The sequence below is a fragment of the Thamnophis elegans genome, chromosome 10 (genome assembly GCF_009769535.1).
Source record: "Thamnophis elegans isolate rThaEle1 chromosome 10, rThaEle1.pri, whole genome shotgun sequence".
NCBI lineage: Eukaryota > Metazoa > Chordata > Lepidosauria > Squamata > Colubridae > Thamnophis > Thamnophis elegans.
Window position 1 is genome coordinate 48,080,314 of NC_045550.1, and position 18,093 is coordinate 48,098,406.

General features: G+C 33.4%; 1 protein-coding gene across 1 annotated transcript in view; it reads left to right on the plus strand.

The window, feature by feature from the left end:
* The window catches only part of RSRC1 (arginine and serine rich coiled-coil 1), a 138,330-nt gene that overhangs the window by 22,024 nt on the left and 98,213 nt on the right, over positions 1-18,093 (plus strand). The window contains exon 4 of the mRNA XM_032225941.1: positions 4,081-4,257. Within this exon, the coding sequence (XP_032081832.1) occupies positions 4,081-4,257 (177 nt within the window). The remainder of the gene's footprint in view (positions 1-4,080; positions 4,258-18,093) is intronic.

Here is an 18,093-nt window from a genome sequence, read left to right on the forward strand (position 1 = left end):
ACTGAATAAAAAATATGCAATTCTATCAGTTCTTTTCTCTAACTGTTGCTGTCTAATTTTGAACTATTTTGTTATTCATTAGTAAGCTTGTAATTACCATTATTTGAAAACAATGGGATATTAGTTTAGTTTTAATAAGTGTTGCTGGTATTAGACAAAATGTTATTGATTGATTTGATTCTCAAGATATAGCATACTAGCAATTTGGAAAATTTCAGCAATGCAATTAGCTTGGTTTTCTAGTGGGTATAACTTACTTACTTAACCTGTCTTCTATAACAGAGGAGGAAGAAGATCCAGCCATTTTTACCTTTCTGAAAACTATATATGTCAATGATTTTTAAATGCTGGAATTTTTTAAAAAGATTAATGAATGCTTTATTGTATTAGTGTAATATTGTTGGGTGAATATTAAATGACAATGACCACATTCACTTCAGAACAATAAAAATTAGTAGTTTCACTCTTTATTAGGATGATATTGCAGAAGTAGTGTACATTTAATTAAGTGTAGTTTCCTTTTGGTTAGGGAATGCAGATCTGTTTTTTGTCGCAAATTCTTTCTAGTTTTACAGTTTTTCCACATGTTTTCTTTCACCATTTATGATCTTTTTCAAAGCAGCTCTATAGGACTTAAATCACTTTAGTATGCAGCACAGTCCTTACTTGAACAATAAACGCCATTTTAAAAAGTTCTTAGATCTTCTGTTACTTCATAAATACCAATGTATAAAATGTTATGCAGTTGTAATGCCTACCTGCTAATTAGATGCAGATTTTCTCAAACCTGTTTTAAAATCTGTTTTATTTGTTTCAACTTGGTTAGTGTTTGGACTACATAGGGCTCTTGCAAAATCAATTATGCTTATGAGCAGATGTTAAATTTACTGCAAGATATTTTGTTCAATATTTAATATTTTAATTACTTGTGAAGAAATTAAGAAATTAGTTCTTACTATATAACTGGATAGTCCTTTATAGATATTTTCATCCTTTAAAAAAATATGTGTGCAAATTGCTCACAAAATAGAATACTTATGAGTTTAGATGGAGGAATCTTGCTTATATGGTATCAATAGTTAGAGCTGCTAAGTGATGCCAAGCATCTGTGTACTCTATAAGTTAGACACAATAATGTTCTCCATCAAATGAATCATTCCAAATCATCATGCTACTTTTATAGCTAAGTAGTTTGACATTTGATTTTAACAATAATAATTAGGATTTTAAAAATACTAAAAAAAATTCATCCAGAATTTTTGTAACTTAAATCAAGGCAAACATCCCCAGTAATGTCTTTCCCTCTGCATTTGACTTGCCTAGATCAGCTCATAAGCCTGATCAGTTTCTTTGCCTTTTCTTAAATTTGTTTATTTCTTTGTCAAATTTATTTACCACCTATCTCACAGTGAAACTACTCTAGGATGCTTACAACAATAAAAAGAAAGAAATGAAGACAGTGTAAACAAAACCGAAATAAAATAATAGGACAATAAACTGAACACTGAAAAAGAAAATGAGACTACATAATATGATAACAAATATAGGTGGAGACTAGAGAGCAAGGGGGGAGATGGAATTTCCCATCAGTCCAGCAGCCATCTCCAGCGTTGAACTCCATCATTTGAAATTGTTTCAATTAATCTGATTTTTTTTTTTGCAGTATGTGCCCAGAACTGAACACAATGCTGTAGTGATATTTGATCAATGCAATATAAATTCTTATACTTTTGACCACACATGATGGTTAGGATGTAATGAGATACTTTGTTAAATACTTTAAATCAAGAGGTATCTATTTAATGAGATAGATATGTCTCATTATCAGATGAGATGAGGCTAATCTAACCAGATGAGACTTGGTTATCCATCCATCCATCCAATTTACATAGCCATCACAACAAGTTATTGTACAACAAACCAAGTTAAAATAAAATAAAAAACCATTATAAACATCACAAAAGCTAAAATACAGAGTGGTTGAGCAGAGCAACTCAAGTCGCAGGCATAGTCAAGAAAGCAGATCCCTTGGGGCCTCAGCCAGCCCAGAACCAGGTCTTAACGGTCTTACAAAAGACCAGCAGGGTCAAGGTCATCCTGCATAGGTAAAATGTTCCACAAGTTGGGTAACACAGCAGAAATGGCACATCTTCTAGGCCCCACCAAGCAACATTCTTTGATTGGTGGGACCTGAACCATGCTCATCCTTCCTGACTAGATCAGATGGGAAAACAACCATGCTGATGGGCTAAGTAATCTAAAAAATTATGTAGAGGTTTGGTTTCAGTTTCAAAAAAATGCTTTAAAATGAATTTATGGATTATGTTTTTTCTCTGGGATTGCATTGATATACTCTGTACCTTTATGTGATCCAGGAAAGACTATGACTGCTTTCAGGAATTGCAAACCAATGCTACATTCATATTCCCAAACATTTTGAATCACTGCTGAGTGATCAATTCTGAAGTGCTACAATTCTGAAGTTTTTAAGTGGGTGTATACATGAACTCTGCTTTGAACCCTAAATTGCAAAACCTGGACTTGCATTGTTTTACCAAAATATTTCAGATGAGCTGTGATTTGACAGAATAAAAACTTGGTTTATTCCAGCCTTGAGTAAAAACAAAATCTGGTTTATATTAGCGTGGTTTAAATAGCAAGTAGGTGAAAACAGGTGCACAACCTCCCCGCCTCTTATATAGCTTACATACTGGGGTATCAACCCTTCATCTTACCAATACCTTAGTTGCAGCTGATGTTTGACTCATTGTCCCCTTCTCAATTTTTCTATTTCCTTCCTTTCTCTGCGATTTCTCTCAGATGTAGCTGATGTTCAGTCATTGTCCCATCAATCCCATATTCTTGCAAATGTCCATTGCAGTAGTTTGTTTTTTCTTGTAAGATAAGGAAACAGTTGCCTTCTTCCAGTTGTTTGGCACATCTTTTAAGATTTCTGAGTGGTATTAAATGCATATTAAGCTAACAACTGAAACCTTTATATTGTCCTTTAAAGGTAAGTTTGAGTTTGCTCAAAGTAAATATAGATTCCCTGACCATATTTCTATAAATCCCATACTTTTTTCCATTCTTTGAATTGTCTGATGAAAAGCGCATCCTCCTATTAGAGCAAAATAGGAGCTGAGTTAGTTTTTCGTTTTTGTTAGCTATTAGCATTTTATTCCATTTAATGAGAAGCTGGTATATTGATTCCTTTCTTTTTCCTTTATATATTTCAAAACACTTCATTTTCTGTTGTTGTTTTCCAGTCTAGGAAACTAGAAAAAGTTGGTCTTAAAAGAAGACAAGTTATCATCAGTAACCTTCTCAGTAGGGGAAAACTGCAGAGGGGAGTATTGTCCCAAACTAAATACAGTTTTATTTTTGTGTATTTACTGGATATCCCATATAATTCAAGATTAGCTTTTACTCATCCAGACAGGATTCAGAAGGACTATAGATACTGTAAAAGGACAAAAAAAAAGGATGATAATTTTCCCCATTATTAACTAAGGTAGGAATTTTCAGACATTTTCAAGCTGCCTTAGTTTTAAAACAAAATTTCCTAGAACCTCTGTTCAAAAGGTAAAGCTTGGGTGATAGAAAATGGGCTATGTTTAAAAGTTTCCTCTTTTTTTCCTTTTGTGGCACTTCCTCTCTGACAGAACCATAGGGTTCCCTGGACATGTTTTGAAAAATCTTGAATTAAGGATACTGTCAAAATATTTTTGTGCTTGGGTGCTTTTTTGTTCTTTTATGAACAATATTCTTTTAAAACTAGTTCATGTGGCTCTTCTGGAGCTTCCTTTCATATGAGAATCTGCTATGGTTTCCTGTTCTTGTTTCTCCCTGTTCTGAAGGAAATGATGAATCCCCACTTTTGATATACTTGGCCCCTCGTGTTTATAATTAATCTCTTTTATGTTTGTTTTTACATACTTAATTTTATCTGCATCTTTTGAAAAATACATATTTGTGAACAAACTAAGTTTAAGAATAAGTGAATATCAGTATTAAAATTATTGTAATTGTTTTTTGTAGTTGTTAACTTTACATGGTTTTTGTTGATTTTTCTAATTGTAGATCACATTCCAGACCCCAACAACGATCATACAGTCGCAGCAGTGAAAGAACTAGTCGCAGGAGAACCCGTAGTGGGTCTCGTGAGAAAGAAAGACGTAAAGGCAGAGATAAAGAAAAAGCAAGGGAGAAGGAAAGATCCAGAGGAAAAGACAAAGAGCAGCATTACAACAAAAGTGGGTAGGTAACACGGGAAACATGTTAAATAAGCTATTTTGAATGTTGTTGTATAATATTTCATGTTATGGGCTTTTCATAGAAATTTAATTGGCTCTTATAAGAAAATGGATGCGGAACTGCATGGTTACCCTTTGATTTAATTCAGCAGTGCTTTTTTAATGTTCTTACTGAGGCTTTTCTACTACTGTTCCTCTTCATGCCTCACATGAGTGGAGGCCCCTTGCAAATGGATATGATAAGGAGCTTGCAGACAGAGGGGGAACTGGAGTAAATGGAAGATCACCTTTTAGGCCACAATCTTATCTTTAAGTAGAAAATACAAGATGCAAAGTCGGAATATGATAAAACAGTATGTTAATATATCAAATAAAAGCAGATGAAACAGTAGCTTATTTACCAACAAAATAGCTATATAAAGCAAAGGAATTGTAAAATAAAATTATATAGCATCCATCCCCAAAGGCATAGAAACAGAACAGATTTTGATTGATATTTTCCCATAATATAAAATTAAAACAGACATATTTGTAAAAGATTTTCTGAGTTGTGTAAAAATATTTACTCCATTAGATATTATGAACTATTTTTTCATGAAAAACTATATTTTTATGAAAGAAAAACTAAGAAGAGGAAAATTGTTTCAATTTTTTGGAAATATTTTCAAAATTTAGCAAATGTTTTTGTGGATTCATAAAGGGATCTTCTTTCTAAAAGAAACACTGATCCTGAGGAATACCGTCAAAGAACACCCTAGCTGATTTCAAGTGAAAGCCTGTGTCTGAGAAATAGTATCTTTTCTATGGGTTTATTTTATTTTATTTTTTTACCTGATTGATTATTGGGCCTCCCTCTCAATGTCATTGCTTTATATAAGCCAGCTTTTATTTTATATAGCTGCCCATTTCAATCTGGGCAGTGAACAATTCTAAAACAATTAAAAACAGTATAAAATAAATATATGCAGCAGGCTGAAAAAGTACATATGAATTTTCTTAGTGATTTCAGTAGAAACATATTTACAGTAAAAAAAGATTAAAACAATTATGAATATGAACTATAGGAAAACCTCTTCTAGGAAGCATGGCAAACTCAGGACAACTCTGCAGAAATGAGGATGTGGCGGAAAGAGCAGTTCATGAATTGGCTCCCCAAAATCCTCTCTGGATTAAGGAGAAGATCTGGGATCACCCAGAATGCATCATATATATGTGCTCCCCTTAAAGCAGCATCTTTGATGGATAGCTTTGTGAGCTAGGAGGGTCACCTTTGCCCAAGCAGTGGTTAGAAGCCTTCAAAAGAGCTACTGAGTTCGTCAACTTCCTTTCTTACTCACTTTCACTGGATATCGTTTGTAAATTGTTTTTGGGAATTAAGAATCTTCAGAAGGTCAGTTTTATTACACTGGATTATTTTTCTTCAATCCTTAGCAAAATAGGTTTAATGTAAGTTGAAGAACATCACCTGCTTTTTATTTGGAAATAATTAGCAAAAGGGTGATTAGAATGTTGATTTTGGAAAAAAAATTAAACAGACTAAGCAGGGATGACACCCCCTTGTGTCATCACAGGGGTGTCACGTGACAATCATGACTTTTTCCCCTTCGCTAAACTGGGCGTGGGTGTGGCCCAGGGGTGGATCTTTGCCCATAAATGCAATTACAATTGTTCTGCCCATGCACAGAACTGAAAACAAGATGGTGCTGCCGCTCGCACTGCCAGGAAATCGGCTTGGGGGTGTGGCTGGCCTGGGTCACTTGGGTTCCAGCGATCCAGGCCGCCAAACTACTACTGGTTCGGCCGAACCAGTCCAAATTGGTAGGAACCTACCACTGGTGTGGCCAGTACATGACGCATCAGGCCACGGGCCACACGTTTGACAGCCCTGGACTAAGGGATTCACTAGAAGCAAAATAATGAAATAATTATAAGAATATATTGTGATTTGTTTCAAATTTCATCAAAATATATGAGTTTTAAGTTAAACCATTTCCTGGGAAAATGTGGATTAGAGAAAAATGTGGTGATACTTTAAAGACTAGTTATTAGAAGCAACTAGAAAGATTACAATTAAAGGAGAAGTCCCACTAATAGAGAACAGAGAAAAATATTTTAACTCTGGAAAATTCAAGGATTTTTGGCAACAGTATACTCAGAACTTTCTGTTTCTGTAAAGATGGACTCAAAAGAGAAGAGGATAAAACAGAATTATGCTGTTTTGGATATATATTTAAAATTGACAGGCTACAAGAATGATATTGACAAAGATGTTATATGAATTTAAAAATGAAACCAGTTGCTGCTTTAATACTTAAAAGGGATACACAAATAATAAATCAGAAAAATGACTTGGTAGTATGGATTTCAATTTTCTGGATTAAGATTGAATAATGAAGCTTCATTTTTGGCTAATAAATGAAAGATGAAAAATGACATTAAGAGATTTTAGGTTAAAATATTAGAGAAGGTGATAAATTATGGAAATTTTACTTATCTTGATGAAGGAAGAAGTCATTACATTATAAAATTTTCTTTTTTAACAATTTTTTTCTTCTTTTTTCTTTCTTCTTGCACTTTTTATTTTTCATATTTTTATTAGTTTGTATTAGTTTTTTTAATCTTTAAATTTCAATAAAAGTATTATTTAAATTAAGGGGAAAACTTCATTGGGATAATGTGAGCTGTAGAAAAAAAATCACAAACCATTTAGGTTTTTAAAACTAATAACCAGCACTTTGTAATTCAGCCAAAAGGAAATTGGCAGCTGGTGTGCTTTTAAGCACAGTCATAATGTGGCTGTTTTGAGTTTTTCCAGAAACTAACCTGGGTGCTGAGTTTTGTATCCTTAAGTTTTGTGACTAGATGCAAAGGCATGTAGAGTTTATAACAATCCATCCTAGAGATCACTAACATTTTAAAGGTTGCTTTCTTCTAGAAAGGGACAGGGTATGTCAATTAAAGTTAGTCATAGCTAAGGTCTCAAGATATAAAACCTGAGAAAAAAAATTGTTTCAGGAAAAACCCTTCTTCCAACTTCATATCTGTACTTTCTGGTGAATGTGACCTCATTTGGATTTGGAACAGCTACTACCTCTTTAAACTATAAGTCCCCACTTTATCTGCTTTGATTTACCCTTCTTCATTAAGTTATTATTGACTGGAAGAAAGTATTCTGAATAACCATTATATACAATTGAATTGAACTGTTTGAAAGAGAAAATGCTAATATTTATCATACCATCCAACTCTAATGAACAATGGGTGGCATATAGAACCAAAAAATCCATAAAAGTATTAAACCATACAGAAAGTGTGGACTAAAAATGAAAAGCAATGCAAGTCAAAAACAAAATAGCCCCCCTTCTCTAATATGTGATATGCATGTTATTAGCAGACTGATAACTATTGAAAGAATTGAAGACAGATTTATTGGGACAGAGTAGATTGGTAACAATGATGATGTTACCTTGTTGGGTAATTAAATGTCTGCAAGAAAACAACTAAGCTCAGTGGGCACCAAGGACCTCTTAGATTGGGAAAGGAGCATTTGTCTTAAAATGACATGAGTAGAAATCTTCCCAAGATCAGAAACCTCTCATATAAAATATGAACAGTGGATACAGAATATACATGTTCTAATACAGAGATGTCAAACTCAAGGCCCGGGGGCCAGATCAGGGGCTGCCCTAGAAATAGCAAAGGACTGGCCCGTGGTGCCTTTGGAGGCCGTTGCAGCCAAAAATGGAACTCATGGGCGCCACATGTGGGTTGCTCCCGGTTCGGCTGAAGCAGTAATAGCGGCAGCACGCGCAAAAGCGTTGTGCGCGCGCCTGAACTGGTAAAAATATTTGCAACCCACCACTGCTGTGGCCCTCTCAAGCTCTGTTTTCGTTGACAAAGGGTTGCAGGAGGCCGTTGCAATTGAAAATGGAGCTCAGGAGCTCGTTTTTTTCTGGCAGAGCACTCAGGTCACCACAGCACCCCTGTGATGTCGAGCTGGCGAGTGATGCTAAGCTGGGCACAACCATCCTGGCCATGCCATCCCGCCGAGGTCAAACACAACCCTGATGCCACCCTCAATGAAATCGAGTTTGACACCCCTGTTCTAATAGATACGCAGCAATAGGCAACAGTGGGAATTACTTTGAAAGAAGAACATTAAGTTTACACTGCATATTATACTTACAGAAAACTGGTATTTTACATAGTATTTCTTTATTTATCAAATCTATTGTATTATACTAGACCGCCCATTTTGCCTAGTATAATACTCCCAATCATGTTTGCTAAAATTGATAGGACATTTTTTTAAAACGGTTAGAAATTTGATGATCAGATTGGATCATTCCTTCTTTTCATGTTTGCAGCATTATAAGTTCAGTATTTTTATATACTATGTACTATTTTATATACAATTAGCATACAAAAATAAGAGCTCCCTTCTAGAATTATTGATGTTATCTAATTTGGCAATGAAACATCTGAATGAAAACTACCAAGCTCAGAGAGTACCAAGGACCCCAAAATTCAGTAATTCTGGCAAATGATTTATACTGGATTATTTTGCTATAGATCATTTTCTTTCCATTTAATCAAATAATAAGCTCAAATGTTATCTATTTAATTTTCTTTTTAAAATGCTTAAATATTAAAAATGTTACATTCAGTGGAAAGTTACTATTTTTTCTTATATTGTTTATAAAGTGTCATTTTTGCTTCTTAAGATAATCGGTTTATATGACATGGTGATGCTAGGTTTAAATGCATAATTGGAACATCAGCATTATGATTTATTGAAGAAAGGAGTATTTATTGCATGACCATAATTTAACCAGATGTTTTTCATTGGCAAAAACCCTGAAAGATCAGTTTAATAGTTCTCTTTGTGAGTTGTCGTTCAGTGAAACCTTTTATTCTAATAAAAGTCATCTATCATATTTCCAAAAATGACTATACTGTGTTAGGTACTTCTTTATTTTTATGGTATTTCATGTCTAGAGGTAAGTAAATGCATTTCTATAATGTTATACTTAAGTTACTCTCCTGATACTAATATTGTCAAAATGTGCATAAGTCTGAAGCAAATTAATTTAAATCTAGTGCTTACATCTGTCTCTGATTTATTACTTTATATATACACATGAGCATGTGGGCACATCTATGCTTTTGAGCTTTCTCTCTGATTCAGCTTCTCTGAAGAAATGAATTGCTTCCAGGTTGTATCTACATGTGATGATTGCAATCTTAACTTTGCTAAGGATTACGTCCTGAGCAAGTTTTTTTTAATGGTGATATGTAGAAATTTTAATAAATTTAATGTTATTACAAAAAGCATCATATTGTGTTAAAATAATTTGTAATGATGTACTCTCTTGCAAAAAAACAAACTTCTAGATGCCATCCTAGTCTATTTCTGAGCATCATTTAGTAGTTGTTTTTGTCCCAAAAATATTATTTGGCAGTTTATTAAATATGTAAATAAATTAAATAGCTTCTATTAATAAGGTTTTACTTTTTCTTTTTATACTCTAGAAAGGTCTTTCCAATAATTTTGGAGAAACAAGATTGTTAACTAGGTAAAACATACTTTTAATCCCTAAATTGCTTCTACTCTAAATACTTTAATGTGACTTTTCTTGAAACAAAACAACACCCAGGTTGTTTAGAAACCACATATTATGATAGGTTAAAATAATTATTTCAATAGTTAATGAAATATTTTCTTGACTGATTTTATTCTGTGTAATATTCATAATTATTATATAATTAAAATTACAGTATTTTTGTTCTCAGTGATCAACTAATATAAGATCATTGAAATCAAGGATTTCATACAAGTTAGGAGCAAATGCTAATAGGCTTTTGAATGAAAATTGAAAGAATGTTCTTGATGTAATTAATTCCTTATATACCTTTTAAGTGGGATTGAATTTTCATTTAATCAGACAGGGATCAAAAAAATATCTGTGTTGGGAATATGGATCTAAGAAACTTTTCTCTTTACAAGCTATATGTCATTTTGAAGAGTTATTTAGTGCAACTTGAATAAGAACAGGACAAAGGAGAAAGATTTTGCACAGAACAAATGCATGTACATATTAAACCAATGAGTTGATGTTCTGAGTTAGGTGCTACCCATCATGAGAAAACAGTTTAATTGAAAGTTATGCTTTGAACCTCATTGTTCCATTCCTAAAGTAATTCTAAATTTAGAATATTATACATTTTAAATGCTTTTCCTTTTCAAAATTAAAAATGCAGAATAAATGAGAATCTTTTGTTTTGTTTTGTTCTGTTGAAGAAGTAATTTTGGGCCATTTTTCAAATCTTTCAGTAATAAATAAAATTTATAATTCGTGTTTCATGAGGCCCACTAAACTAACAAAACATAATTTCAGGTTCTCCATTTCAACAGAATTTTTAGCAAGAGCAAAAAGCAATGAATGGACAAAAAGTTGGATGTTCAAAGCTTTCATACTCTATAGTGGTCATTTAAATTTGCCTAACTACTGGAAATGATAATGCAGAATTCCTGTAATATGTTAAAGCCATCAAAGCATCCTAATTGAATAATAAGGTAGGAAAATAATGGTAATAAATTGAAATTATCATGAGTATTCTCAGATGAGTTTTAGGAATACTTTTAGCATAACTGGAGGTATGAAATAATTTATTTCTTAGTCCGAGTTCCTTCTGTACCTAGTCTATTGGACTTTCTCCCCCTTTGCCTTTTTACTAGTTTTCTAAATAAGGTTGTTTTCCTGTGATAATTTCGCTTTGCTCACTCAAAGCTTTGCAGTCAATAATCCATTTAGAATAGGAAGTTTAGATAGGAAGTAGTGATCTGGAATTGTAGTGAAGCCAAGATATTCCTTCTTTATCGCAGATAAAGAAGGAGACCGCCTTGAGAGACCGCCTACTGCCAATCACCTCCACTTGACCAATTAGATCCCACAGATTAGGCCTCCTCCGAGTTCCATCAGCCAGTCAATGTCGACTGGCAACCACGCGGAGGAGAGCCTTCTCTGTGGCAGCTCCGACCCTATGGAACGAACTCCCCGTGGAGATTCGTACCCTCACCACCCTCCAGACCTTCCGCATAGCCCTTAAAACCTGGCTGTCCCGACAGGCCTGGGGCTAAAGACCTTAACCCTGCCCGAATAGTATGAATGTTGTGCTTTTAATGATGTATTGTCTTATATGTAACTTGGTTTGTCCTCCCCTCCCCCTGAACTGTGAGCCGCCCTGAGTCCCCCCAGGGAAAAGGGCGGCATACAAATAAAGTATCTTATCTTATCTTATTACAGTAATTTAAAACTAAAAAAAAATTAGTGTAAGACAACTATTAAATTAAAAGGAAAATATTTTTTGATCGATATAACAGATTATCCTGTTTTATTAAAACAAGGGTAAGAGATCAACAATTTGTGTCATAAAGATCTGTTAAATTGTATTAAATCACATTTTCCCTTTTATTTAAAAAGCTTTTCTCTTTTGTAGAAAATCAGATTTTCATATGGCATTACTTAGGATCATTATCTAGAGTCATTATTTAACACATTTAAATATTGGGTTTAATTGTGTGCATGATTGAATAGGTAAACTTCAGTCTTTTGAAAGATTTCTATCTAGAATTTTTCAAAGAGCAGAAATTTAGATTCACTATCTTCGAAGCTGTTATTAATGAAAAGTTTTTTTTTTTTAAAGATTTCTCATTCTAGAATATGTATATTATAATATCTCATTGGGAAATACAAAGGTAATGTACATTTTCCTTTACTGGAAAGCAATTTATTCTTAAGTAAACTCAAACATTCATCTTTTGCTTATACCATGTTTGTAACACGGACTCATATTCCATACATTTCATAACATTTAAAAAACAGTACTATCCTTACTGGTAATCGTTTAAAGTAACTTCCTAGGAAAATGTTTACTAGTGTTTTTCATTTTAAATTAACTCATTATTATAGTTCTTTTCATAGCTAGTGGATATAATTCCTTTGTCAATAATTTGTATTGATACATTTATAGTACATGGCTGATGTTCAAAATAAACAAAAACTGTTTGAGTGTCCTGAATTTGACAGCAATCATAGATTATTGGAACTTGCCTTTTTTCTTTACCTCATAGTACTTTATGCAGCAGGGAGTCATTTATGCTAATTTTGCCTAATTTGCATACAGGTTATAAAAGTTCTGTAGTATATACCATGCTCAGAACTCTTTTAAAGTGCCTGTTTAGATCAAAGTGGGTCTGTGTGATAGCTGTTGTCTGACATCAAGCTGTGTGGTGTTGTTTTCATTAAACATTTATCATGCTTCCAATGTGACAGCAGGCAACTCTGTGTTTGAGAAACATGTTTCTATGCAAAATTTATTGAAAAAGATGAGACATTTTAAAGAGGTCTTGTCATCTTTCAGGATTAACAAATGCTAAATGTTTGATTGGATGTACATCTGTAAAATAATTCAAAGCTTTTCCATAGAATAAATAGCAGCATTGTTTGTTCAGTTATGTTTATTATTGAATTGATTTATTTTTTCTAACACAGTTTGCATAGCCTACCTTTTCTATTTTAAGTGAATTTGGATTGATGCCTCATTTAAATATTTGTGCTATTTGATACCTATGCAGGATTAATTTAATCAACATATTGAACATCTCAATCAAATACCCTGATGACAATAAAACTCTTCTTGAGTAACAAAACTGGTAATCGGTTGTCATAAATTTACTGGGTGAAGGCTTCCTCTTAAGCTGCATATCTGCTGTATTAGTTGTAAGTTATTTTGAATCACTGTATTTAGTAAAAGAAGCAAACACAATATTCAAAATATTATATGGAATTTTAATTTTGTCCTGCACATTTTATCCCAAATGCCTATTAATCTACAAGTCTCTTAAGATCCTGCCCCAATATCTTCATTGTCAGTTCTGGTTAGTTTGGTCTTCATATTTAACCACAGCCCTATTTTTCGTAGTCCTATTATTTCTATTACTAGAATTTGCAGAACATTTGCATTTAGTTATCCTAATGGAATCATTAGCATAGTGCAGAGTATTGATGTTTCTGCTTCCAGTTTTAAATCCATACTCATATAGGTTGAATACCTAAAGAGAAAATATACAGACTTGCCTCAATCTTTTGCAAATCTCGTGCTGCTCTCCTTTGCCACGATCCATTTGGACAATGGATTCCTATTCTATGTATTGTTTTTGCACAACCTGTTCTGGAATCCCATTTTCCTTAGGATATTTCACACAGTCAAAACAGTAATGAGTTTTCTATAACCAGTACAGTATGGTTTTTTAAAATGTACCTTGACTTTCTCAATTATATGCATCTGCAATAATACCTCTTATTCCTCAGCCCTTCAGCCTTTCTCAAAGCCAGCTATCAATATTTCTAAGGAAGGGAAGTCATTCAGTTGATTTTATTCATATTTTAAGTACCACACACAAGTAGAATTTGCAGAGTCTGTAAAATAATCTGGTATTCTGTACAAAATACTGGTACAATGGAATTATTCATGATTTTTGTTCTAAAAATTTGTATTTCCATACATTGTGTGGGAGTGAAAGCTATTCAGTTATTTAAAATAAGGAACTGCTGATTATCTGATAAACGTATGAAGTTTTCCCCTTAATTTAAATAATACTTTTATTGAAGACAGAGTTACAAGTTTCTTTGCCTGTGAGGCAGATTGGGCTGAAAGAAAGTGACTGGCCCAAAGTTACCCAGATGGCTTTCATGGCTAAGAGAGGTTAGAACTACAGTTTCGTGGTTTCTAAGTTAACACTATAACCACTTAATCAAACTAGTTCTGATATCAGTTGGATGTTTTCAGACAAGTAAGGATTTATATCAATTACCTGACTGGATCTGAAATTCATGTGTAATACCCAAAATCCTGAAGAGAAAAGATAGCACTAAGATAAAGTTGAGAGGGAAATTATATAGAGGAGTGTCGTCGGCCTGTTATTTCTTTTTAGTGTACCTTTGCTCCCTGAAAATTCATATTCTCTATCCTTCTATCTCTTTTCTTGTTCTGACTTTAATATACTGATCTTCATGTGATTTTGTACACTCAAACTGTTTTCATAAGTACTTTTTGCTTTTATTAAAATAAAAATTAATTATTCTTTCGTACTCTTTGTTTATACAAACTATGAAGTGTAAAATATGTTGGGTCTTTTAACCCTGGTTAAAAAAAATAACATTTATTCTTTAACGTTAGTTATATGGAAGGGAGAATCTCTTGTTCTGTCCCCTCCAGGAATAAGAACATTGCTCCATCAAAAACAGGTAATATCAGGGAAAGATACAGCTCCTTTTAGAAATTGCATAAACGTGTTTATGAATGCTCCTGTTGCCACTAAAGTGTTGCTTTTTCCTTCAGACATTAAGCTTATACGACTTATACACCACTAATAAATAACCTGCAACTTTAACTTTTAACTTTTAACTGTAACTTTTGCATGCAGGTGAGTAGTGATACTCAGATATACAAAACCTAAGTAGGAAGTTAGGAGGGTGTAAAGCCCATAAGGAGATCTAGGAGGCTTGTGTATTACATAATACACATATAATAGACAAACTGGAATGGTTTCAGAAGACAACAGCTGTCATGACCTGAGGATATGATTTCCCACTTTGTGAGGGTAAAGCTGGGAATTTGCATAGAAGATTGTTTGCAGAACTAATCTGAACCCCTGACACTTTCAAAAATGTGCATTCAAGAAAAACCTACTAAATACATTTCGCTTCAGCCTGAGCATATTTTTTGGTAGCACATCATTCTGCAGTATATCATAGTAGTAATGTTATAAGAATTTTCTAATGAATTAGAAAATGACCATGAATTAATTTATATAATCAATAGTAATAAAACATGCTTATAAAAATCAGGCAATACATTTATATCAAAATCAACTGATTTGTTTTTCCTACAATTGAAAATAAAATATTTTGGATAGTTAAAAAACCTTAGCTGGTTAAACTGATTCTTATGTGATGAGATGTATAAATTTTCTATCAGAATATTCTAAATATATGTAGCATTATTTAGAAGAGTATTGTTTAAAAGAGATAAGGTAACGGTTGGATTTATATCATGCCTTATCACATCAAGAAAATGTACCTTTTATTTTCTCTTCAAATGTTGTAATTTGTATCTTTTTAAATATTCTTTCCACCCCTTTGTTCTCAAGCAACAAACCTTTGATGTAAAGATTTACTAACTTATTTGAAACTCTTTTTTATACCTACCCCATTCAATAGAGTAGTTGCAATATGTTTTTTAGAGATGTGTTGTTTGAAACAATGTATAGATTTGGCAATTAAGAGCACTTATACTTTCCAACAGTACTGCTTTTAAAACAGTACTAAAGTTGGTAATATCTTTTAGCTTCTATTTGATTTTGTTGTCAAGAAATGTTTTTAAACCTAAAGAAACATTTTTCAGACTCCAAGTGTCTTGCATTGTTGAAGCAACTGGCTCTTGTTTGGCTGGACCCTGTTAATATGTGTATGAACAATTGAAACAGAGTGATTGGGAACTGTGAAAATCCAGTTAATGTGAGCTGTAATCTCTTTACTGATTTTAAATAGTTAGAGTACCATTCAGAACTACTAAACTTCACTCATTCCTCCCCCCTGCCCCAACATCAGAGATGCAGTAATCATCTAAATATGTATCTCGTAGTTTGCTGCCAGGCAATCAAAGCAGGAAAGTCTCTAACAATCATTCACTGGAAATAGTGACCTTTTTGTTATAAGTTACACTATATTGTATATGTATTATATCTTATAATGCAGCACTAAAACAAGATTAGAAATTTGATTCTAAAAACTTGTGATTATACTTCAGTTTTGCTAATCATCTATTCTAGAAGTTTTAGAAGATATTTTTAAGAAAAACCCAAGCATATGTCTTTCATAAAATATTTTGTTTTTGGTAATTAAAGTTTTTATTTTTCTGTGGAAGTGTAATGTTTAAATAAATGAAAAAGTATGTGCATGCACATGCTTACACACTCACACACACACACACTCACACACACAAACACACATTTTTTGAAGTATAAGTTGAATTGAAAAATTTCAGAAGTCAGGTAATGCATTGACCTTTATACGTGATTTTGCAAAAAGAAAATATTTTATTGTTTATGAGTAATACATTGATGTATTTGTGGCAATATATTTTTATATATTAAATAGAAATAAAATGGTAAAATAATTACAGAATTTGGGTGCACAGTATTAACCTGTCTGTAGCATATATATAGTAAACTGCATCATCTTGATGGCCCATTACTTATGCGGGCCTTCTGTAAGTTAATAAACGTATTAGCAGACAGTTAATTCACAAAATGATTTATACCATATTGACTGTTTTCTCTTATTCTGTTCAATTGTGTCTGATTCTTGAAGACTGCCTAAACACATCCCTGCAGTTTGGTTGGCATGTTGTTTCAGAAGTGTAGGTTTTCCTGGAGAAAGTGGCTTGCCAAGATCACCCAGCTGGCTTTGTTTCCATGAAGGGATCAGAACTCAAAGTCTCTTGGTTTCTACCTTATCTCTTAACCACTACAATAAATTGCTTCTCCACATTTTCTTGTTAATAACTCCAAACTTACAATTTAGTAAGTTTTAGGTAGGCTATATAAAAGTAGTTTATCCCTCATGTCAATGAATGATGAAGTACATAAAGCTTCATTTCAGTGAAATATTCATATTCAAAACAGAGCAAGAAGTAATGTGGCTTCTTTTGATTACAATCTTTTCATAATAGAAGAAAACTGAAGAAAATCATACTGCAATACAAATTAACCCTGCATGTTGGGTTTCAGGTCTTCTGCAAAGAGATTGATTTGTATATCTTTATAAATGCCAAAATATTTTTTATGGTATTAAAACACTGGAACCTGGTATGCTACATTTTATTTCTGAGTTTGTATTTTTGGCAAGGGGTTCGTTATTAGTGCAACTCATCACCATGCTGCATTCACCCAGCTTTAATTCACACACCCCACATTCCACCACCTCTGCTCTTTTGCCCACCTTGCACTTGGCTTCCTTCTGCCCCCCCCCCCCCCCAGCTGACCTTTGCCTCTTCCTCTCTCTGCTGGTGAGGCACACCTGATATGGCCCTTCGTGAGACAGCTGCTGGCTGCACAAGGCCATGGAAAGGCTGTGCAAGACTTCAGGGTTAGGGTTAATACAGCCAGCAGCTACCTCATGATCATTCAGGTTATAAAGTGTTGTCGCCTTAGCTAAGTTCTGTATACTGAATTACGGCTCACTAAACATAAAGAAAAATGAAATGATAACTTTCTAATTCTGTATTTAGTACATTCATCCTGAGGAGGACTTATGGAACAGTGCCTTCTTCTACCAGGAGAAAAAGGATTCCTCAGTTTCAAGAAGCATAGTATGTTAATTCTTAGACGGAGAAAAAACCTAATGGTGAATTTATTGAAATCAGCATCTGATTGCACCAGATAATTATTTACTTCTAAAACAAAGTATATTGAATCACTAAAGAAGGACTCTGGTAGGCTTTTGTTCCTGAAGCAAGAGGATCTTTATCATACCGAATCACTCTTTGGTCCTCTGAAACACATCTTGAATCAGTTGCTGTTTGAGATAAGCACATGTGCTCAGAAACAAAGCATTGCTGATTGCTGTAGGAGATGCTGAGAAAAGAGGGACTGGGGCTTATAGAGAAGAATGTGGTTGAAGAAAAAGGAGAAAGAATTAGTGGCAGAGTGAGGAACTCCTGTAGGATAATGATGATCCAAAGCTAGCATTGAAATTAAGGAACAAGGAGGACT